The sequence below is a fragment of the Trichophyton benhamiae genome (assembly GCF_000151125.1).
Source record: "Trichophyton benhamiae CBS 112371 chromosome Unknown contix00378_25.r1.exp, whole genome shotgun sequence".
Classification (NCBI taxonomy): domain Eukaryota; kingdom Fungi; phylum Ascomycota; class Eurotiomycetes; order Onygenales; family Arthrodermataceae; genus Trichophyton; species Trichophyton benhamiae.
The window spans coordinates 636,262-658,751 of record NW_003315106.1 but is presented as its reverse complement, the minus strand read 5'-3'; the positions used below and the strand labels follow the sequence as shown (position 1 = coordinate 658,751).

At 49.2% G+C, this 22,490-nt stretch overlaps 9 protein-coding genes across 9 annotated transcripts; 3 read left to right on the top strand and 6 right to left on the bottom strand.

Moving 5' to 3' along the window:
• Positions 1–293: 293 nt before the first annotated feature.
• On the bottom strand, positions 294–2,654 carry ARB_07431 (uncharacterized protein; the record flags this gene model as incomplete). The annotated part of the gene is made up of 1 exon (XM_003014824.1): positions 294–2,654. The coding sequence occupies one exon, from the start codon at positions 2,652–2,654 to the stop codon at positions 294–296; it is 2,361 nt and encodes a 786-aa protein (XP_003014870.1).
• Positions 2,655–4,284: 1,630 nt separating this feature from the next.
• ARB_07430 (uncharacterized protein) lies at positions 4,285–7,546 on the top strand (the record flags this gene model as incomplete). Its single annotated transcript, XM_003014823.1, has 4 exons — positions 4,285–4,361; positions 4,415–4,500; positions 4,563–7,338; positions 7,408–7,546. 4 exons carry the CDS (start codon positions 4,285–4,287, stop codon positions 7,544–7,546), a joined length of 3,078 nt encoding a protein of 1,025 aa, XP_003014869.1.
• Positions 7,547–7,770: 224 nt separating this feature from the next.
• On the top strand, positions 7,771–9,379 carry ARB_07429 (cell wall organization protein/glutathione transferase (Gto3), putative; the record flags this gene model as incomplete). The annotated part of the gene is made up of 6 exons (XM_003014822.1): positions 7,771–7,806; positions 7,922–8,140; positions 8,202–8,370; positions 8,426–8,688; positions 8,744–8,910; positions 8,971–9,379. 6 exons carry the CDS (start codon positions 7,771–7,773, stop codon positions 9,377–9,379), a joined length of 1,263 nt encoding a protein of 420 aa, XP_003014868.1.
• A 458-nt stretch (positions 9,380–9,837) lies between these two features.
• On the bottom strand, positions 9,838–11,846 carry ARB_07428 (uncharacterized protein; the record flags this gene model as incomplete). Its single annotated transcript, XM_003014821.1, has 6 exons — positions 9,838–10,357; positions 10,522–10,625; positions 10,687–10,748; positions 10,832–11,171; positions 11,369–11,740; positions 11,826–11,846. The coding sequence occupies 6 exons, from the start codon at positions 11,844–11,846 to the stop codon at positions 9,838–9,840; spliced, it is 1,419 nt and encodes a 472-aa protein (XP_003014867.1).
• A 65-nt stretch (positions 11,847–11,911) lies between these two features.
• On the bottom strand, positions 11,912–12,112 carry ARB_07427 (uncharacterized protein; the record flags this gene model as incomplete). The annotated part of the gene is made up of 1 exon (XM_003014820.1): positions 11,912–12,112. One exon carries the CDS (start codon positions 12,110–12,112, stop codon positions 11,912–11,914), a length of 201 nt encoding a protein of 66 aa, XP_003014866.1.
• A 1,098-nt stretch (positions 12,113–13,210) lies between these two features.
• On the bottom strand, positions 13,211–14,026 carry ARB_07426 (uncharacterized protein; the record flags this gene model as incomplete). Its single annotated transcript, XM_003014819.1, has 1 exon — positions 13,211–14,026. The coding sequence occupies one exon, from the start codon at positions 14,024–14,026 to the stop codon at positions 13,211–13,213; it is 816 nt and encodes a 271-aa protein (XP_003014865.1).
• A 189-nt stretch (positions 14,027–14,215) lies between these two features.
• On the top strand, positions 14,216–15,289 carry ARB_07425 (uncharacterized protein; the record flags this gene model as incomplete). Its single annotated transcript, XM_003014818.1, has 1 exon — positions 14,216–15,289. One exon carries the CDS (start codon positions 14,216–14,218, stop codon positions 15,287–15,289), a length of 1,074 nt encoding a protein of 357 aa, XP_003014864.1.
• A 2,216-nt stretch (positions 15,290–17,505) lies between these two features.
• On the bottom strand, positions 17,506–18,816 carry ARB_07424 (uncharacterized protein; the record flags this gene model as incomplete). Its single annotated transcript, XM_003014817.1, has 3 exons — positions 17,506–17,786; positions 17,853–17,888; positions 18,069–18,816. 3 exons carry the CDS (start codon positions 18,814–18,816, stop codon positions 17,506–17,508), a joined length of 1,065 nt encoding a protein of 354 aa, XP_003014863.1.
• Positions 18,817–21,027: 2,211 nt separating this feature from the next.
• Positions 21,028–22,221, bottom strand: ARB_07423 (uncharacterized protein; the record flags this gene model as incomplete). The annotated part of the gene is made up of 1 exon (XM_003014816.1): positions 21,028–22,221. The coding sequence occupies one exon, from the start codon at positions 22,219–22,221 to the stop codon at positions 21,028–21,030; it is 1,194 nt and encodes a 397-aa protein (XP_003014862.1).
• Positions 22,222–22,490: the final 269 nt, after the last annotated feature.

Sequence of the window (22,490 nt, the reverse complement as noted above, 5' to 3'; positions counted from 1 at the left end):
TGCGTTTTCCTTATATATATACTGCGAGTTATCTTGGAAGATCAAGCGTTTCAGATACCCAAATATCACGATTATGATTATTTTTTTTCTTCGGTTTATGCATGAGCTCGGTTCTAGACTTGCTCTCATTCTTCTATCGGTGTGTAGAAAGAGGATGAATAGAAATGGCTATCAAGTAAATTCATATTTCATTCGTACCACGTAGACTATAATCCGCCATCTGGAATACCTTTCCTCCTTTCCCCCTTTATAAGACGCCAAATAAACGATTCTATAGCCATGACACTGAGCCCCTATTCCGCAAATACCGTATTTCCACCAAAATCGAGCGTATCCGCGCCATGACCCTCGGCACTAGCCCCGCCGAATTCAAGCCTCATAAGCAGTCGATCTACCCCCGCAGCTCTCCACGGCACAAAAACATTATTATCAAGCCTGCCACGCATTGTCTCCTCGTTTCCTTTGACCCAACGAAGTTCTGGGAGTGAATGCCTGGTGCTGATATCAAGTGAGGTAGTTCCTTTTGTGGTACGGTGATCATCTATATCACGTAACCTAGCAATCAATTCCGTCATGGAGCTTTCCAGATTGGTACGTGCAGCCGATACTTCAGCCCATACTCTTGTCTCATCCTGGGCATAGTCTTGCAGTGAGTCAAAGACACCTTCGTCTGTCTCAAGGTCCAAATTCTGCTGAATTGTTTGCAGTTGGCCAAGGAGGGAGACAAAGCGGTCGACATGCGAGATCAGGGACCGTAGGGTACGGGTAAATGGGACGTCCGTCAGGAAAAGGGATTGAACTAGGTGGGTAAGATAGGTGCGATGTGCAATGTTTATTGTTTCGGGATCATGGGAATGATAAAAGGTATTATTGGATGAAGACGCAGTTCCAGGCCGAGAGCCTTGTCCATATGAACTTTGAGGGCGACCGCCATTTAGCCAGGCGTTGAAATGACGCCAGGAGCTGCCAATTACCTCGCCCTGGAGATAACTACCGAGCTCTGAGAAGACAAACAAGGCTGCACTTCCAGAAGCCCAAACGCGACGCATCAAAGCAGCCCGTTTCTTCTGTCTTTCTCTGCCCACCTTGAGGTTTGCCTGACCGCCGGGTTTGTTACTCATTGGTGGGCCCCATGGCGAAGGATGAACCCGTCTAAGAGATGTTCGTTTCCACAAGTCACCAAGTCGCATCTGTCCGCGGCGGATGCCTAGCAGATATGAATGGATCTTGGAATAGATAATCATATCCGATGGAGCAAGAAAGAGGTCCAGGGGTGGGTTGACATGGAGAGATAAGGTTGTTGGGGAGCCGAGCAAAATGTCAGAAAAGTTAACATCGGATATGTATGAAAGGGCCTGGTTCGCAGACCTCATATTCTTGCTTATCGACGAGTCCTTCTCTATTGAAAGTCGTAACAGAGATCGGGCCAAATCCAGCTCGTCATCCACTGGGTCTTCGGCGTTAGGAATTGAGTACAATTCTGTCCATGTTTGGGTAAGCACCGTAGCCACTTCACTTTCTTTGAGGGTTAGGACATCCATAGTTTCTTCTATCGAGGTAGCCTGATAGGTTCGTTTGTGTTTGGTTGATATCCTTTCATCTGCATGAGACACCAGAGCCATGGCAAACTCGCCCCTCCCGAGCAAGAGAAAGTTGTGCAATAATGATAGCACCTCCATTATTTTATGTAGTGGCAGGAGTTGCGAGAGAACTGTATGAGAAAGAGCAAGTCGTATTTCCGATACCGCGTTAGCCAGGTTAATCATTGATATGGGGGATGATAACGAGGAGAGACATCGGATGAATTCCCCGTGAAGTGTCATTTGAGAAGATGAATGTTTCGCTTCCTCCCCGGCCGGAAACTTTCCTCGAGCACGTATGTGACATAAGGACCGTCCAACAAATAAGATGGAGGTAGCTGTCGGACGTGATACGAATTTGGGAACGAGCTCGGGTCGAAGTATAAAGTCTGCCGTATTAGTGCGCCGGTCACCATTTGACAGCTTTTCCTGAATGAAGAAGTCCTCTCGTCCTAGAGACGGAAGTTGTCCATATAGTATGAAAACGGAGAGTTGTCGCATCCAGGCTGTTTCGGCAGCTCTGATAAGGCCGAGGGATATCTCCTCCACATCCGTGTATCCAGTCTGCGACTCTGTTCGAAGGTAGTCGAGGAGAGCAGCTCCCGTACATCCCTTTCCAACATGTGTCCCCTTCGACTTTGCGTTCTCGTCCACGTACGGAAGCATAAATTGTGATGTCTCCCAAAGCCACTCTAGCTTCCGCACCCATGGGAAAAACTCTCCTACGATAGTGGAGAGCGGTACTATCCCATAACCACCGACATAGCCTGCATCTCTCCCGAGTATCGCCTGTTCCACCTCCAGTATCTTTTCCTGAAAATTGCCCAAATACTCCGTAGATATGGTCGTGGAAACAGCACGGCAGACAGTCGATGGGTGAGAGGAAGATATAATCTCCGCATGCGCTCTCAACAGGCTATGAAGTTGGCTTAAACGCGCAATTGGTTCGAGCAGTGCCTTTTCTTGGGGCGAGAGGAGTGGAAAACCATCTTGGGAAGCTCCGCGGTCCTTCGCTGACTGCTCGAAGATAGGGGACGGCTGACCGGACAGGGAGAGGAGGATCTCGTGGAGCATTCTGCATCCGGGAAATCCTTAGACCTGATGAGTGATGGGAGTTAGCTGTGGGATAAATCACTATTTATCGCGTAGAGGAGTATAGGTATGTAAAGTGGCGATAGTACCTTGGAGGCACCTCGTCCCTCCAAGCCGACTTCAAACGGTGCCAAAACAAAATACAGCAGCCCAGAAGCTCGAATCGACACATCCAGGAGTATTCTGGGGATTCTATATTCGCATTTCTTGCGATATGTTCGAAGGGTGTTGAAGGCTGTATGTTGTTGTTTGTATTTGGCGTTTGCTGTCACTTTTTGGTCCAATAATAAGAATAAAGCGCGTAAAGCTTATTTTTAGCCGCAAATATAAATAGTTCAGCGACATCAACCAAGCACAACACGATAGTAGAATAAATTGTAATACTTTGCGCAGCTAGCATGGTTACGGAGAGCAGGAAGATAAGAATATTTGAGTCAGATAAATGCACATCAGAGTACATGGTAACGTGGATCAATATATGGAAGCCCAGAATAGAGAGCCGCATGGCTTCCCGATATCGAACTGGGCTGACGTCTGCTGCAGTCGCAAACGATATAGTTTCCCTGAGAGTGCGGTAATACATGGCTGTCGGTAACTATCCCTCATTATAAATCTCTTCTGGCTCGGTGCTGGTATATCGTTCGTGTCGTGGTGTAAACGCTGGTCAGCTTCCTACAGCTGGAATGGTATATACCAGACGCAAGCGAAGGCAGTCTATCAACAAAAAGCAAGCTATCGATGTTAGCATTTTGAATATGTTATATCCATGGTACAGAACAATAGGATGTTAAGGACCATCGAACAGCTCCAGCTACGGCCCTTTTAGCCATGTTCTTTCCGGCCCATCTTGACCGCTGAACGTCGTGCAATACAGCCAGTCACCTTCCTAAGGACCCTGACAAAGACCGCCATGAGCCGGTCATCCCGTCGTCCCGTCCTTGTCTCTCTCTCCGAAAGTTGATATCGACTTCCGTTCCTTGACTTTTGGCATCTTGACCAACTTCTGCCTTGCTGACTCAGCATCGTCATCAAAAGCCCCAGCGAAAGTCGAAGAAACAACAGAAAAGAAACGTCAACTCGCTGAATATCAGGAAGACAACAGACGCTCGCTCGACGCCGCAGGAGATATTACAGCTGTTTTTTTACCCTGTTATTTGCTTTTCCCTTATAAAAGAGCCTCTTCTCGAGCCGGTAGCTTGAGATTCCAGCTGCTTACCAGCTACAAACTACTACTTCCAACCTCCCCGCATCTCTATAGACACCCGCAGGGGGACGCCGTGAAGGCCTTCATCCTCCACTTCTAAACCCACATCGAAGGCCTTGCTCTCTGGCAAGGCTTTCACCTTCGTCGTTCACAATTTCCTCTCGCGCCAGTGACCTGGAAATTCGGAAACGCAAGGCCTCCAACAGTCAAGTAGATCGAAACGACAAGAAAATCATGACTGTGAGCTCCCTTATTCATGCTTATTATTCCCCTCTGGGTTGTGGTATCACTGGAATGCCGGCATATATTACATATCCCGCTGTTGCTACAGCTTCTGCAGTTTCTGCTACGTTTCTCGTCCTCCAAGATTCTGACTAACACATCTTACTCTTTCTACAGGACACCAAGATGCAGGTGGATAGCCCGGAGCTGGTGGAGAAGGTCAAACATGGGGAGATCGATGAATCACTCTATAGCAGACAGCTGTAGGTATTTATTTTGCTGGTTTTGAGAAGGACTAGACTTACCATGTTGTTAGATATGTCCTTGGACACGAAGCTATGAAGCGGATGGGTTCATCAAACGTTCTTATCGTCGGTCTAAGAGGTCTCGGTGTCGAGATAGGTGTGTATTCTCGGAATTCAGATCTTTAAGTGCATATAACTAACTGGGAACCAATATAATAGCTAAGAACATCGCCCTGGCTGGCGTTAAATCACTGACCCTATTTGACCCCGCACCTGCCGCCATCTCCGACCTCTCCTCGCAATTCTTCCTTACACCAGAGCATGTTGGCAAACCTCGAGCTGAAGTTACGGCTCCCCGTGTTGCAGAGCTCAACGCTTATACTCCAGTTTCTGTTCTCCCTGGGCAGAGCCTTACTGAGGACCTTGAGAAGTTAAAGGGATTCCAGATCGTGGTTCTTACCAGCACAACTCTCAAAGATCAAAAACTAATTGCCGAATTCTGCCATGAGAACGGGATATATGTGGTTATTGTCGATACATTTGGCCTATTCGGTTATATCTTCACCGACTTTGGCAAGAACTTCACAGTCGGAGATGCTACAGGCGAGAACCCATTGACTGGAATTGTTGCCGGAATCAACGAGGAAGGGCTGGTCTCTGCTCTTGATGATACCAGACACGGATTTGAAGATGGAGATTATGTCACCTTCACTGAAGTTCGTGGAATGGAAGCCCTCAATAACTCAGAGCCTAGGAAGGTTACAGTTAAGGGACCATTTACCTTCTCCATTGGAGACGTGAGCGGACTCGGAACTTATCAAAGTGGCGGCCGTTATACTCAGGTCAAGATGCCTAAGTTCATTGACTTCCAACCATTCAGTGAACAGCTTAAGAAGCCGGAACTTGTCATCTCCGACTTTGCCAAATTCGACCGACCAGCCCAGATCCATCTTGGTATCCAGGCGCTGCACATGTTCGCCGAAACTCACAAGAATCAACTTCCCCGGCCTCATCATGAAGGAGATGCAAAGGAGGTCATTGCTCTTGTCCAGAAGCTTGCTGGCGAAGGCGAGGATAAGGTTGAGATTGACGAGAAACTTATTCGTGAATTGAGTTACCAGGCTCGGGGAGACCTGTCCCCCATGGCTGCTTTCTTCGGTGGACTGGCCGCTCAGGAGGTCTTGAAAGCTGTCTCCGGCAAGTTCAACCCAATTGTCCAGTGGATGTACTTTGACTCCCTGGAGTCACTTCCAACCACAATCAAGAGATCTGAGGAACTTTGTGCTCCAAGAAACTCAAGATATGACGGTCAAATCGCTGTTTTCGGCCAGGAATTCCAAGATAAGCTGGCAAACATCAACGAGTTCCTTGTTGGAGCTGGTGCAATCGGTTGCGAGATGCTCAAGAACTGGGCCATGATCGGTCTCAGCACGGGTCCTGGGGGTCAGATCACCGTCACGGATATGGACCAAATTGAAAAGAGTAACCTTAACCGACAATTCCTCTTCCGTACTACTGATGTTGGAAAGCTGAAGAGTGATTGTGCTGCCGCCGCTGTTCAGGCAATGAATCCTGACCTCAAGGGAAAGATTACCGCCCTGAAAGAACGAGTTGGCGCCGACTCCGAACATATTTTCAACGAAGACTTCTGGGCCAAGCTTGACGGAGTTACTAACGCCCTTGACAATGTTGACGCCCGTACATACGTTGACAGACGCTGTGTGTTCTTCCGAAAGCCCTTGCTTGAGAGCGGTACCCTCGGTACCAAGGGAAACACTCAGGTTATCATTCCACGACTCACCGAGTCATACTCCAGTTCCCACGACCCACCGGAGAAGTCCTTCCCAATGTGCACTCTGAGAAGTTTCCCCAACCAGATTCAGCATACTATTGCTTGGGCGAGAGATATCTTCGAGTCTCTATTTGCCGGACCGCCCGAGGTTGTAAACCAATATCTTACACAGCCAGGCTACATTGAGCGTACCTTGAAGCAGGGTGGATCTGAGAGGCAGACCTTGGAGAACCTCCGGGATTTCCTGGTTACCGAGAAACCTCTTAGTTTCGATGACTGTATTGTCTGGGCCAGACACCAGTTCGAGAAGTACTACAACAACGCCATTCAACAGCTCCTATTTAACTTCCCTCGAGACTCAGTCACTGCTAGCGGTGCTCCTTTCTGGTCTGGACCAAAGCGCGCTCCAACCCCATTGAAGTTTGACTCCAAGAATGATACCCACCTTGCATATATCATTGCTGCCGCCAATCTTCATGCTTTCAACTACAACATTAAGAACCCTGGTGTTGATAAGGATCATTACCGCAAGGTGACTGATGATATGATCATTCCAGAATTCACTCCTTCATCTGGTGTTAAGATTCAAGCCGATGATAATGAAGAACCGGAGGCACAGCCAACTTCGTTTGATGACAATGAAGAAATCAACAAGCTCGTCAGCTCTCTTCCCGACCCAAAGACCCTGGCCGGATTTAAACTTGAGCCGGTCGAGTTTGAAAAGGATGACGACACAAACCACCATATCGACTTCATCACTGCTGCCAGCAACCTGCGTGCAGAGAACTATGAGATTGAGCCCGCCGATAGGCACAACACCAAGTTCATCGCTGGAAAGATTATTCCAGCTATTGCTACCACCACTGCCCTGGTGACTGGATTGGTGATCCTCGAGCTTTACAAGGTCATTGACAACAACCAGAATATCGAGAGATACAAGAATGGTTTCATCAACCTTGCGCTTCCCTTCTTTGGCTTCAGTGAGCCGATTGCCAGCCCCAAGACCAAGTACAACGGTCCAAACGGTGAAGTTGTATTGGACAAGCTGTGGGACCGCTTCGAGATTGACGATGTCACCCTCCAGGAGTTCCTGGACCACTTCAAGAAGCAGGGTCTAGAGATTGTTATGGTCAGCTCTGGCGTCAGCCTGCTATATGCCAGTTTCTACCCACCTGCAAAGGTCAAGGATCGTCTGCCCATGAAGTAAGTTCAAAATAGTAATTGGCCTAATTAAGCACTTAAGATACGATTTACTAACGTCTCCCTAAACAGGATGAGCAAGCTGATTGCAGAGATCAGCCGCAAGCCGATCCCTGAACACCAGAAGAGCGTGATTATTGAAATACACCCCGAGACTCCCGATGGTGAGGAAGTCGAAGCTCCCTATGTCATGCTCAAGCTTGACAAGTAGCTCCTTAATCAAATGACCAAAAGAAAAACAATGAATGAAAATGGGAAACCCAGATAAAAAGGAGTCGTTTTTGCACATGCTTTTATTGCATGCTTTATTGCTCCATGTACCTAAGGATGAACCGTAGATAGGTCACTTCTGGCCGAATAGTAGCCAGAGTAATAGAATATTCTATCCATATCGATCCCGCAAGCACCTTGTACGCCTCTACATATAACAGCTGGATGTATAATGCTTCCACCATGCTCAGTCATGGAGCCGTAAGCGAAACAACTTAAAACATCCGGACGAAGCGAGCAAAATAAGCATTACTCGAGCATTTGTCATCACGTCTAGACTTTCGGCCTTTCCCCCTCGTCCAAGATTGTTAAATAGTTGGATAAAAGTAAATTGACAGCAACCAAGTATATAAGGTATCAGGTTCCTCCCTCTCGATATCTTCAATCTCACTCCCTTTCTTCATCTCCTCTTCATGCTATGATCTCTGCCCTTCGTCCCATCATCAGCTTCAACCTGATCTACACGCTCAAAGCGCCCTCTACCCCGCTGACGTCAGCCAAGAAGTTCTTATCGATATCAACTCGCAGCATGGCGGTTCGTAGTAGATAGCCCTATGCAGGATTCTAGGGAGAAGGATGATACTGACCTTTGACAGACCGGAAACGACGTAAAGATCACTTCCTGGGTGAATCCAGATGACAAGTCCGGAGAATTCAAGCGCGGACAGTCGGCGTTTAGGAATTGGATCTCCAGCAAGCCCGGAGCTCAGTTCCCGCCGGAGAAAGACAGATATCATCTCTACGTCTCTTATGCTTGTCCATGGGGTACGTTGGAATATCGCTTCAATTCGCATAATACACTTGTACTGACTGTTTGTAGCTCATAGAACCCTTATCACGAGGAAGTTGAAGGGATTGGAAGATATCATCCCCTACACCGCTGTCCATTGGCATATGGGAGAGAAGGGATGGCGATTCGTTACCCCTGATGAGAATGTGCCCGGTGAAAATGTGACGGCCGAACCATTGAATGGGTACTCTCATCTGCGTGAGATTTACTTCTCCGTTGACCCAGAGTACAAGGGCCGCTTCACGGTGCCGACGCTATATGACAAGAAGACGAAACAGATCGTCAGCAACGAGGTGAGACCATCTTTATTTCCTGAGGTGCGGGTACCCTTATTAACGCTAGGTATAGAGCTCGGAGATAATTCGCATGTTCTATCATGAATTTGACGGCCTGTTGGACGACAAGTATAAATGCGTCGACCTGCTTCCCGCGGCATTGGAGAAGGATATCGACGCTGCCAATGAATGGATTTACGACACCGTCAACAACGGCGTGTACAAGTGTGGATTCGCAACGTATGTCTACCTTCACCAATTTTAATCGAGCAAGTGGTTACTAACGAGGTATAAAAACAGCACCCAGGAAGCGTATGAGAAATCAATCACCCCACTTTTTTCATCCCTCGACAGAATCGAAGAACACCTGGCCAAGACATACACCCCTTCTACACCCTATTACTTCGGCAAAGATATCACAGAGGTAGACATCAGGCTGTTCACGACCATCATCCGCTTCGACCCCGTATATGTGCAGCACTTTAAGACGAATATTCGTGATATTAGGTCTGGATATCCAGCTATTCATCGCTGGCTGAGGCATTTGTACTGGGACATCCCGGCGTTTGGAGAGACGACGCAGTTCGAACATATCAGGAAGCATTATACCAAGAGTCATGGACAGATTAATCCGTTTGGCATTACTCCTGTTGGACCATTGCCGGATATTATGCAAAAGGATGAGGAGGTTAATGCTGTCAAGAAGTGAGGTGAGGTGATTGCTCTACAGCCTCGGGAAGGACATATATATAATTGCATATCATATCAAATTGGCACGGCTGAGTGCCCTTTATATCTCTTATCTTTATCTTTTTTTTAAATAAACAAGATGTCATGATACAAGATTGGAAATAGGCACAAATGAAATGGCTCGGCTAGTGAGCCAGTTGCATAGGTTGAAAAATCGGAAGTATCCAGGTTAAATGGAGCATGTACCCAAGCACAAGGATGGTAGAATGGCATGTAAAAGCAGGAACCAAACAATATACATAGCCCTTGAAAAGCGCGCCGGATATATGCTAACGAAATGAAGTAAAGTGAACTTACAGGTCGGGCCGACATGATGAGAATGGAAATGAGGCCGAGTGTGGGTATAGTAGGTAGGGTGGATAGGTGGGTAGATAGATGGACGTGTCGTGGGTCGTGAATTGTGGAATTCCGAGATCGTTAAGATAGACCGAATAACCGCTTTGAGTTTTCGTAGACAATATAGCTGATTGATACAGACGGGACGACTTTTAGCAGGTTTGGAGTTAGTCCTCTGAAGAGACCGTAGACACCTTCGCTCCGCACTGTGCGTACAGTCACGTCCACAATGCCGGTGTAGGTGGGCTTATGCAGCACGGTACCCTGGGCCTGGAGCCGAGTACGCAGCACGTTAAGTGGGTAAACAATGGACGCGCTCAATGCACCGCTGAATGCGCCGATGGCTCCAGTTGAGAAGTTGCTTAGCTGCACGTCAGATTCGTGGCAGTGAGCTAGTCGCGCACTGCGTGATACCAGGGTTGATTTTAGATATTCGAAAGTCATAAGGTCGATGGCGGCGAATGGGAACATCCCCAGTAAGCCGAGGGGGAGACCTCGGAAGTAGCCTGATATGCCGTTTGTTTGCCACATTTTAGAGGCAGTGGAGTATATAAGTTGATTGCCATGCAGGCCACCTTGTACGGTCTCACATTGCATGCGGCTAAAGGGGGTGGGTTAGGGACAAGAAACTAAAGAAAAGCGGTGATATTGGCAGCCTTACAATTTTAAGGTATCAAGCGGATAGACACAGCATCTAGAATTGTTAGTTAGTGGCATTTGTTTTGTGCAGGGATTAGAAAATAGCTGTGGCACAGGGATCCATACTGGGAAATCATGCCACCAATGCCACCGGATAGGAATTGTGAGATGGGTAGCAAATTCTTCGTGTCACCATGGCCTTCAAGACTGGCGAAAAAGCGTTTTGAAGCCTGAAATAAGTCAGCTAAGTTGTGCATGCAGGCATGCAGGAGGTGGTGCAGAAAAGCTCACTTCGTATGCACCAAACTTGATAGCTGACTCGGGCATGACCTTGACGACATTCAGGCCATTTCCTATGCATTATTATGGTCAATTGTCCGCCAGGACCAGGGACTATACGGCTCTACACTGAGCATAGAGATGGGGAGAAACGCACCGGCAAAAAGACTCCTGATGCCTCCAGCACGCCATAGCTCCTTTGTGGCCTCGACGATAGGCCAAGACAACCACCCCACGGCCTTAACCGGCGCACCGGCCTTGACTGCGTTGATGGCTGCACTCTTCGCGCTGTTCGTACTTGTTTGGGCGATGAGGTAGACCTTCAACCGATCAAAAGGCGCGGTAGCGGTTCGGGAGACAACGCCGGCCATCCCGCCGGCAAGGAAGTAGCCTACATGGGGGGTGGTTTCGGTCAATACTTCTTCTAGGTAGCGGTACGACAGCCATAATCTGACGAGAGAAGGGACGGTGATGAACTCTAGTTCCACTTCTAATCCCTGATCTATTTTATGGTGGTCGTTATAAGGAGGCGCAAAACAAAAGATCTCGGTGTGTGTGTGTATTGGGCTGGATCAGGCGGGAGTTGTGGTGAAGGTGGAGGGAATATGTCTTGGGGAGGACTGGTGTGATGGAGGCTGAACTCGCGGTGGAATGGATGGAAGGAAAACTGGGGGGGTTGAGGAGCTATAACTACCTGATCCTTGCAGAGTCTTGTTAATGTGCACGTCTCCTTCGGGATTGAGGGTGCCGGTTGCGGAGTAGTACGATATAACGGAACGGAGGTTATGGGTGTCGGGGAGAAAGAGGAGAAAGTCTCTTCTGGTGTGTTAGCAGCGTAGTGGTGGCAGTGGATAAATGAGGGTGTATACGAAAAGGCATACCTCCACTCGTCGAAGCTGATGACCCCGTCTCTGTTTGTGTCTACATCGGCAAAGAACTGATCTAGTTTGGAGCTCGGTACGGTCAAGCCAGCATTGGAGAATGCATCTTTCAGTTCCTGCTTATCGAGATGGCCGTTTTTGTCGTGGTCGATAGCTTGGAAGAGCCGCCATAGCTGATTTTCAGCCTGTTTAACGAAGGAGTAGAATTCTGGCCTCCCCCCACGCCATGGTCAGCATTTCTACTACTAGATCTAGAGGATGTCAACGCACCGGAATACTGTATTCGGCCATCCTGGCTTGTATCTATTGCTTTGAGAATGTCATATAGCAGGTCGTCGGCATTTTTTAAAGCTATATCAGGGAATATCAATATATGATGTAACAGTAGCAGTAGCAGCAGCAGCAGCAGACAGTAACATACGGTGATCGATCTTCTTCAGCCCCTTTTTGAACCCCTTGAAATCAACCTGCCCTTCTCCACGCGTATCCAGCGAGCTCCAGAGACGTTCTATGCGTTCATCTCGCTCTCGCGTGCCCTCGTTATCGTCCTGGGGCATTGTTGATAGGGAATGGTGGAGCAACTATGTAAGAGGGCACCGGTTTCAAGCCTGCGCTCCCAACCGGCACACAAACTGCAGACGAGCTGACAGCACCGGACGTACCAATGGCAACGGCGAGTGCAACAGTAGCAGAGAGAAACAAGTAGACGAGCAGCTGGCCTCAGTCTGCTACGAAGAGAGAGCTCGCAGGTCGACGCATCCAGGCTCTTGCCGGCGGTGCGGGCCGCAGTTGAAGGTCGTTTCGAGTGGGCTGCACATCAGACGGCGCGGCGAGGCGGTGGGATAGCAGTGTCGGCGGTTCTTCTACCCCGGCAGACGGTGTCCAGCAGTATCATCTGCTCGCTTGTCTGGCTTGAAGATGCGGACGGTGAAGTCGGCGTTGCTTGAAGTGCTTTTTCTGATGCTTTTTCGACTTGTCTTCGTCGCCCTTTTGGTTGTTTTTGTATTGGCGGCCTCTGATTGGCTGGAGGCTTACGTCATTTACCCAGCTTAGTCATCACTCTTATCAACACGAAAACGACGACAGAGAATAGAAATAGAATAGAAAATAGAGAAAGAAATAAGATAGAGAAGAGAGAGAGAGAGAGAGTAGATGAATGCGAGGCTGAAGCTGAGGATGCATGGCGGCCAACTACTGGACCTCGACGCAGCGGCGGTTCTGGCTGTTTGACCGCGAGCAGCTGGCGGAGACGCGGGCAGCGCTGGACGAGGCAGACCGAGCCTTCATTGCGCAGTATCCGCTGCCCGACCACCGGCTGGTCAACATCTACATAAACCAGCGTACGTCTGTCTGATGAGCTCGAGTAGTAGTGAGTGAGTGAGTTAGGGTAGTGTGTGCTGACGGGAGCAGAGCTGATCAAGCTGGGGAAGCGGATGAACACCCGGCAGCAGGCTCTAGCAACAGCCCAAGTATATGTGAAACGCTTCCTGACGAAGGTCAGCATCCGGCGGACGAACCCTTATCTGCTGCTGACGACGGCATTCTACCTCGCCTGCAAGACGGAGGAGTGTCCGCAGCATATCAAGTATGTCGTCTCGGAGGCTAGAGGACTATGGCCGGGTAGGTGATATCTACATCTATATATATATATATGTTTACGGAGTACGACGAAGTGTGTATCTAATATATTCCGTGGGGTAGAATTCATACTGAGCGACAGTGCAAAGGTCGGCGAGTGCGAGTTCTGGCTCATCAGCGAGCTCAACTCGCAGCTGATCGTGCACCACCCGTACCGGACGCTCTCGGACTTCTCGTCGACGCTGACTAACACGGCGAGCTCGGGGCTGACGCTGAGCTCCGACGAGATCGCGCTGGCCTGGTCGGTAGTGAACGACAGCTACCTGACGGACCTGCCGCTGCTCCAGCCACCGCACGTCATTGCGGTGATGGCGGTGTTTGTGGCTGTGGTGTTCAAGCCGGGAACGAGCAGCAGCACTATCACCATCGCCAGCAGCAGCAGCAGCAGCAGCACCGGCACCAGCACCAGCACCAGCACAGGGGCAGGAGGCCCAGGCACCCTCGCCAGCGCCGGCGCCAGCACCAGCACCAGCACCGGCACTGGCACCGGTCCAGGAACAGGCACGACAAGTTCTGCCGGGATGGCGGCGGGCATACGAGAAGGGATGGGCGACGGGGGCCGGGTGCAGAAGGTCATCGAGTGGCTGGCGGGCAGCGAAGTGTCGATCGAGGCCGTGGTGGAATGCACGCAGGAGATGGTGGCGCTGTATGAGGTGTGGGAGGGCTACGGGGAGAAGGGCCTGCGGGAGGCGATAGGCCGCTACGTGCGGGGGAGGTTTCTCGACAAGTAGCAGCTGCAGACGCCAGCCAGACAACGGACGAAGAGGAGCAGAGGGAGGAGGAGCAGGAGGAGCAGGCTGGCTGGCGCTGGCGTTGGGCCTCTGCATGTACATGTTTCGACCTGCAGCCTGCGTCTTGTCGTCGCTGTCACTGCTGCAGTGCTATTAATGGATGAAACTCGGCGCTAAAATCCGGAGATACTTCTGTCTGTATGTAGGAGCGTAGGAGAGCCGAAGTACCCCCTGGGTCCGCTGGGTCGCTGGGCTGGTCAGGCGGACGATGATGCAAGGGTATGCGCTGCCATGCAGAGCGACTTCTGCCGCCATAGTAATTTGTATGGCGGCCGAAGTCACGCTCCACAGCGCTGCATCGATCGGCATTTCTGGTTCAGGCCTAGCGGCAGAATCCACTCCTGGTCGCTTTTTTCTTCGCTTTTCGCTCGTTCGCCCGCCTCACCGCCTTCGCTTCCCTCTTTCGACTTTCTTCGACTTTCGCAACTCCGTCACTTTTCCCATCTCGATCTTGATACTCTCGACATTCTGATCTTCTTTGCCTCTTCTTTGCATCTTCTTACTCTTCTTGCTCTTCTTACTCTTCTTACTCTTCTTACTCGTCCTACTCCTCGTTTATTTTCATATCTCCAGTCGATCTGTGTCGAGTCATCCCCTATGTCTGCGCTATTCTTCGCCCACCACAGCCCACAACACCAACAACAACACCACCACCACCAGCAACACCCGGCGCCGCCAACACATCTGCCAGCAGCGACAGCAGCCACCATGTCTCACCACCAGCATCACCAGCACCAGCACCAGCATCAACATCAGCATCAGCACCAGCACCAGCATCAGCACCACCACCGTCGTCGACAACGGCTCACCCCGTCCAACGCCGGCGCCACCTCGACCCTCAGCTCGCTCACCACCCCCTCGACAGCTCCCGCTCCGTCCTCCGCCTCTGCCTCGTCCTCGGGCTCCCGCCAGTTCCGCGGCGTCAAGTCGATGCGGGATCTCGTCGAGGCTCCTGCCATCACCGCCTTCCGGGCCCGTTTCGAGGCCGGACGCTCCTTTGACCTCGACGACGACCTCGAGTTCTGCCCCAACTTGCTGACCGAGGACGACCTGCAGTCCATCCACTCCCTGGCTGCCTCGGACCGCAGCTCGCTGGGCAGTGCCTCGCCCGACTCGTCTCCCTTGCAGCACCAGGTTCACCCCATGCAGCAACACCACATCAACGGCATGGGCGGGCACATGGCCATGTCGGGCATGATGGGCAAGATCCATCAGCCCGCCGCCGTCAGGACACGGAATGCCATCCCCATCGTCAACCCGAGCACCGGCATGCGAGTCTCCAGTCCCACCAGACGGGAGTGGTAGATTGACTTCACCACTCCCCATACGTTCTTTTTTTCCTTCACGCCATGACGAATCGTCTCTCGCTCGCTATTCCAGTCTATTCTTCTTTTCCTTGCATCAACAACACTATACCATCTATACGGACTTTTTCGGTAATCGACGAAAACCTCGTTTCTGCTACCATTTTTCTTAACCCTATTCTTCATCTCTCTCGACGGGCTGAGCGACGGCGTGTATCTTTTTCCTCGACCTCTATTTTTTTTTATACTGCAAATCATCGCTTCTCTTAACGATATGCCAACACTATACTTATACTACATACAATACATATACGGAGCGGACGGACGGAACTGGAGGAATAGTCGGTGTTTTCATGCCCTTGTTTTCACTTCTTCACTTCTCGACTTCACTTCTTAAAAAAAAGACCTTTTTCGAATTCCCCCCCATTTCGAACTCAAAAACATTTGCTGTTTATACCATTATCTCTTGGATTACTTATTTGCCCACTACTGGATACTGGATACCGGATACTCGTCGTTGGTTTGGTTGTCGTTTACCTGATGATAGAACGCCGGCTGCGTCGTCGTGTTGTTGCCTTTTGTCGGTTCATATCTCATTGTTGAACTCATCTCCCTCCCCCCAATGATACATACATATTACATTATAAAAAACTACCCCCCCGGATGGACGGTCGGTCGGTCGGTCGGATGGATGGATGGTGTGTCTGTTGCTGTACTCGGGTGTTGTTGTTGTCGTTGTTGGCTGGCTGGTTGGTCGGTTGGTTGCATCCTTTTCCTACCCATATCATATACTCGTCTCCTCCCTTCTTGGTTTCTTCTCTTTTTTCCACAGAAGTGTATTCTGCCTGCCACATTTTTTGTCTTCCCCTCTACTACTATTATTTATTTCTCCGTCTCTCTTTTTTTCTCTCTCTTCCTTCTTTCTCCTTAATTCTCCTCTACCCGCTTTCTCTTCTCCTGTCTCGTTGAACATTCTTCATTAATATCCTCCGGTCTCCCTCCAAAAAGGACTCGACGGAAAAGTGGACATGCAAAGGAAAAAGGACAGAAAAGAAAAAAATAAGACCGCCTGCCTGTTAGGGCGCTGAATAAATAATACAATGAACATTCTACTTCGTCTTTTATCTTCTTCTCCCATCAACTATTGCTTCTTCTTCCACGCTTTGTGTAGTTAAGCAAGATTCCAGCCCTGGAGGCCTATGACGTCACACCTCGGATGCGCAGAACTTCTCTCCAACCCAGCAGCTTCTTGCGTGTATCAAAAAAAACCAGGAACTTATCGACTCCATTAATTGGCCGGGTCCTTGCTGCTGCTGACTTACACAAACGGGCCGATTGGAAGAAGGTGGTAGAACTCGTCATCCATCCTTGCGTTGGCCGTTTTGCTCTTATATCTCTGCTACATCTCGAGACATCCTACCAAACAACCCACCCCGTTACTATACACTACCACTATACACCGCTACTACTACTACTACAATGGCATCCATCACATCCACCTTTCGCTCCTCCATGCTCAGAGGCAGCAGATTCCAGCTCCGTCCTCTCACTAGACCTGCCTTTAACCAGGCATATCTATTCCACACGTCTCCGTCCTACAGAGCCCTGAAGGAGGAAGACAGACGTGCGTCCACCCAGCCCTATGCAAGTATCCGTTTGCAAATATAGTTCAGAAACTAACTGGCTGGCTACCCAAACAGACCGAGACACACAGGAAGTATCTTCCGAAGTCGAGAGGGAGAAACATGAACACTTGTCCAAACACAAGGAGGGCCATGGGAAGTGGAATAATAGCCTTGCCAGCAGTAGTGAGGCAGATGTATGTTTTAGTTACACCTAGCTCCTCCTGCGGGTTATACGGGGTTAACTAACAGTAATACTTAGGTCAAAGCCGACAGAGGAGAGGTAGACAGTGTGGAGACGGAGCAGATGGAAAAGGAAGTGCGCAAGGCGAGGACTATCAATAAGGAGACTAAGGGGGCTTCTAAGTGAAGTTGTTATACGGGACAAAAGTTAGGCAGGATAGGGTGCATTCCCTGTTTTCGGGCTGGGGATAAGTAATATGTGTAAAAATGTATATATCATATCCAGGCGGAATAATGCGTGTATGCTCCCCCGTCTCTACTTTAGGATAGCAATGGCTGGGCAAATTGCATCGAAAGGCTTTGTGCCGACATTCACCCTGCTATCAGTTCAGGATTTTCTGGCCTGGGCTCCTTATATAACTGGGTATGTGAAGTTCAACATATCCATATTTTCCTGCACAATATCCCAGGCATGGTGATCTAATCGAGTCAGTGATTTGAATGTGTCTTCACTTCTGCAGAAATACATCTGTGAATTCTTAAAGACTGTATCACCAGTGAGCGGTCCCCATACGAGAACCTGGAGCTTAGGCAGTCCATCGTCGCTGAATGCCCATTCTGCAAACTCAAGCAGAGATAAGATTGAAGCCTTGCCCGACTTCCTTAAATCCTCCACGGTAGGTATATCGTCATCTATTTAGGAAGGTTAGTATAGATAATTGTAGTATATTGGTACTGTTCAGGGGTACATAGTCTTACCGTCCAAGCACACCCCTTCTCCATAAAATAATTGACCTACGCCTCCCGAATTATCGTCCGTTATATTCTCACGAAATCCTGCCCGTCGAATTTGTAACAACCGGCACGACGGTCTTGGAGACAGCCTCTGCCATTTCTCAATCTAATTGCGGCCAGACAGTGGTTAGTGAAAAACGCACTATGGCAGTAAGATGCATTAAATCCTGGGCTTCACACTCACTGGTATTTTAAGCTGCATTCTCAGCGAGATGCACTCTACCGGAGAGCCCGTCAGTAAGGGATAAAAGAGGTCATCTGAAATTTCCACGGGATACGATGAAGGGTCTTCTAGCCGAATGGTGCCGTGAAGAAGCAGGCGGCGAAGCGCTGGATAGTGGTTCTGGATAGTTTGGCATTCAATGGCTTTGAGGGAAATACGTGGTATCGAAAGGTAGAGATCTTCGAGTGTTTGAAATGCCATAAGGAAACTTGCAAGAGCAGCAGACAGAGTTTCAGCGCTTCTAAACTCAAGGCCAGATGGAACAAACTTGAGTTGAAACGACACCAATCTTAAAGGTTTGGTAGAATTGCTTAGAGCATCAAGGAAAGTAGATGTTCCATTGCAATTGTGTAGCTTCAAGCAGCGTAGGCAGTCAAAATTCAGTGCAGATACAATATCTGCCTCCATCTGATTGAGAGATATCCCCAGTGATAGTGTTTCAAGGTTGAGTAAAGCTTGACTCTCTCCCGCTTCCTGGCTACCCAAAAGTAAAATCTTGATATCAGGGGTGCCGAGGTTAAAAATGTCAAATGTTTGTTCCTCCGGGCCTATTTGTAACTCCAATGTAGTGAGTTGGTGGCGCAACTGGAAAAGCCTCTGTACCAGTTTGAGATCTGCCGGATGCTGCGGGGATGTATATCTCAAAGAACGGAGATTGCGGAGGTGGGAGATATCCGTTGGAAAGTCAAGTTTCTCATCATACATCACGCACCTAACTAAATTAATACTCTTGATCTGCTGTTGGCTGGCGAGCAATCCGCGCTCGCTGCTAAATATTTCACTGGGAAGACGCGGCCCCAATTCCCAGCTAGACAGAATTGAATTTAGCACACCATGAGATAACTAAATAACTAGTATAGTTGAGTGGGCGAGAAGACAATACCTGAAGGAGCGTAGGCTGTCCCGAGGAATGGCTAGAACTAGGGTAATGATGGCCTTCATAATTCCCCTCCTGAACTCCTCTGCTGTGATGGTGTTTCTACTGTCACCCCTGTCACTCATTGGAGACGGAGGCAACAGGAGTAACTCTTGATGGGTGAAGGAGAGATGCCTTGTATGCTTTAAGTATTGCAGTGGTAGCTGTTCAATCTGGGCTGCTAATGTACCGCTCAGTCCGTAATACGTAGTGAGCCTAGGATGCTTGACGGTTACATGGTCGTATAGGGCTGGAAGAGCGATGTTATTAAGGAACTTGCAGGCCAGACAGAGGTTCCGTAGGTCCTTTTGGTGCCGTATCTTTGCCCGTTGGTTAGCCATCGGTTACTCACAAGTCAAAATAGATAACAATGTCGTTGTATATCCAGTCGGTAGGACTCACTTGGCTCATGATCAATCCCCATATCTCCAAAGGCAGCTTCGACAGGACTTTCATGGGCGTCTCCGCGTCAGAGGAAGACGCCCCCATGGATCGCAGCCGAGGGACCATTGCAGACTCACACTAACTGATGGATCAGCTGCTGGTCGGTGTAGCTGAGAGTCTTGTAGCTGGCATCCAAATCATTTCAGATGCAAGAAGGGCGGATGTTTTGGATATCATTGCTTTGCAGCCACGAACCGTGCCTTCCGCGCTGTCGACTGGTCCTCCTCCGTAGTAACCAGCCCCTGAATGTTCTAAAGCTGCCTGTAACAAGCCGGGTCTATCAAATGCTGCTTGCACGGGGATATCAACAGGCGCAAACTGACTGCTTGATGAGCCCATCGGCCAGCTGGAGCTGCTCGAAGCCGCCAGGGCGCAGTCACCGGCGCGTCGTTTCATGTACCAGCTGTGTTTGGCCATGTTGAACGACTGATGATAACATTTAAGACGCCATATACGTGACATAACTGATTGAGTCGCTATGTGCTTGGGTATAGAGCCCATCTTGTTCCGGCTGTCTGCTCTCAATAGTAAGGTAGCCATCTTTATCAACTGTGGATGTTGACTAACTACCAAACACCCACACTTATTGCCCCAGGAACCGGAATCCCTTGCAAACGGGACCTGGAGCCAGTGGCCACCAAATAGTCTCTCTGGCCAACCATGGTCGTATAGTTGGTCAGAGATGTGGTCGAACATATACGGATCGGGCTGGGATCTGGTATGCCTCCGTCTGGCTATGTATTGGTTTGTTAACCAGTCAACCAACCTCTGCAGTCGTCCTATCTTGGTTGGTGCCGTATAATGCTATCGTTTCAATTATTATGGCCATGGGGTTTGGCCCGATAGGAATAGAAGCGGGTATGCTCGATGGGTCGATGATGATGCAGCTCACGACCAGAACTAACAATATTTTGTTTTCACCAAAGGATCCCCGGCAGCCGCCTATCAGTCCTGCATGTACGGTGGATTTACACCAGCCGGGTGAATATTCGCTAAGTCGACAAGCCGGACGATACTGGGAAAACTCCTATGCCCAGCCCGGGCGGTTGCTGGTGCTGCTGCAACTGGTATTTCTGGGGCCACTGCATACGTTTGGAATCTTGCAGCTGACAGGTGATTTTGGAGATGATACCAGAGGAGATATCTGTCTATTAACTCCATTAACGAGACGCCCAGAATGATAATTAACGATGTATGCGTAGTTAATGGTTCGTGGTTCGTAGTTAGTTATAAAAGTCTTCATTTTTTCATTGTTGAAAGGAACTATCCATAAAAAAAAGGGGTGAAGAGCAGTAGCATATCTAAGTCTCTTCCACAGGCTTCAACCTGAGCACAAGCTATGCCGGTGTCTGCTAATCCTATGTTACTGCATTGTGCCTGCTCAACCCTCCATCTCAGTTGCACGAGTGACCCCCTGGACAGCAGTGTGGCTACGTCCACCGATACATGCACCACACTCAGGACAACGAGCGAGCTCCATTGGCATTCCGCACTCTCCGATTGCGAACTAAAGGACTAGTTAGCAAAGTAAAATCCTAGGTTACTGGTATGTGTGGTCATGATGAACTTACAGGGTGTCCGTTTGAACAGTTGTACCAATGGCCCGAATGAGTTGCAATCCCGTTGGGACCGCTGAGCATTGCTGCCTTAATGGCTTCTTTCTCAGCTACGGTGACTTCTTCATACCATTCGGTCTTCATTGAGCGTATGGACTGTTCAACAAGGGCACGCAGGCCCTCGGCGTTGTGGAAGGGCCGCTGGCAGGTCTTTAGAGCCTTCTCAAGCAATTCCTTTGCCGTCTCTACAAACTTTGTAGCGGCGTCAATTTTCGTTTTGCCCGAGCGGCAATGAGCCTCGAATGAACGTGCAATGCTAGCAAACAATAAAGTCCCTTCCACAGCTAGTTTTGGGAGGTTTTGGGTATCACACTCAGCAATATATTTCTTGCAGGTCTGGAAAAAGAATATGGCAAGTTTATCGGGACTTTGACCCGGGAGTTTTATGAGAGCGTTTTTCGACCTTAGGGCCTTCGACAGAACAAACCCATCATCAATGATAAGGAAATTTACCTTGATCAAAGCCATCTTGCCACCCATAGTGATTTGACTATCACGGGAGGCAGTTGGGGCAGGCTCCGCGTCAGTTATTCTCAGGGCCGTTAACAAGGTATCAGAGGGTAGCTGCAAAATCGCCGCTCTTCTCACTGCATGCACGGTAGCTTCATGAAGTTTCTGTGCGGGCTGGCATTTGTCTGCAAAGACTTTGCAGAACTTTTGCACACCGGTTTTGAGATCTTCGGATCTCTTATAGCCGTCACGCAGTAGTTTGTTAATATTAGAGACTGCCATGAGAGTAAGCTCGTAGCCTTCATGAATGTCCATAACCTTCTTTCTGGTTTCTTGTTGCCAATTCTTCAGTTCCTCAATTTGTCGTTCTAATTCTTGGAGGCCATCTTTTCCGCTTGAGAGGAAGCGTCTCGACATCTCGTCAATGACTGCCCGATTAACTACCCTGTTATATCTCCGTGTAGCAAACTGTCTCACTGGACATTTGCAATCTGGACAGAAAGGTATGGATGGCGCCAGATTTGTAGATATGTCTTTCAATCCAGTAAACTCCCCGTTTTTGTCAATTTCATATACGGCAGCCATATTCATCAGACAGTCCACGGATTCCGTTGTGAAGAAATAGCCACATCCAAGAACAACGATTGGAGTCTCGCTAACATCAATTTCTTTATAGGATTTCATCTCAACAAAATCCACTCGTGCATCAAGCTTAGTAGAGCACTTTTAACAGTAGCCTTCAGCACATTCTTCACCACAGATTCCCGGGCATTAGTGTCCGCAGGAGAGGTTCTTCGAGCAGCGTTCGTTGCAGGGAAGACGATTACATGGAGCAGCACATAGCAGCTCGCAGGTCCCCTGGTGCTCGCATGACCAAGTGCAGCTTTCAATACAAGGAGCACACGGTTCGTGGCAGCGTAGCATGCAATGAGAATGAGAACATCTAACCTATT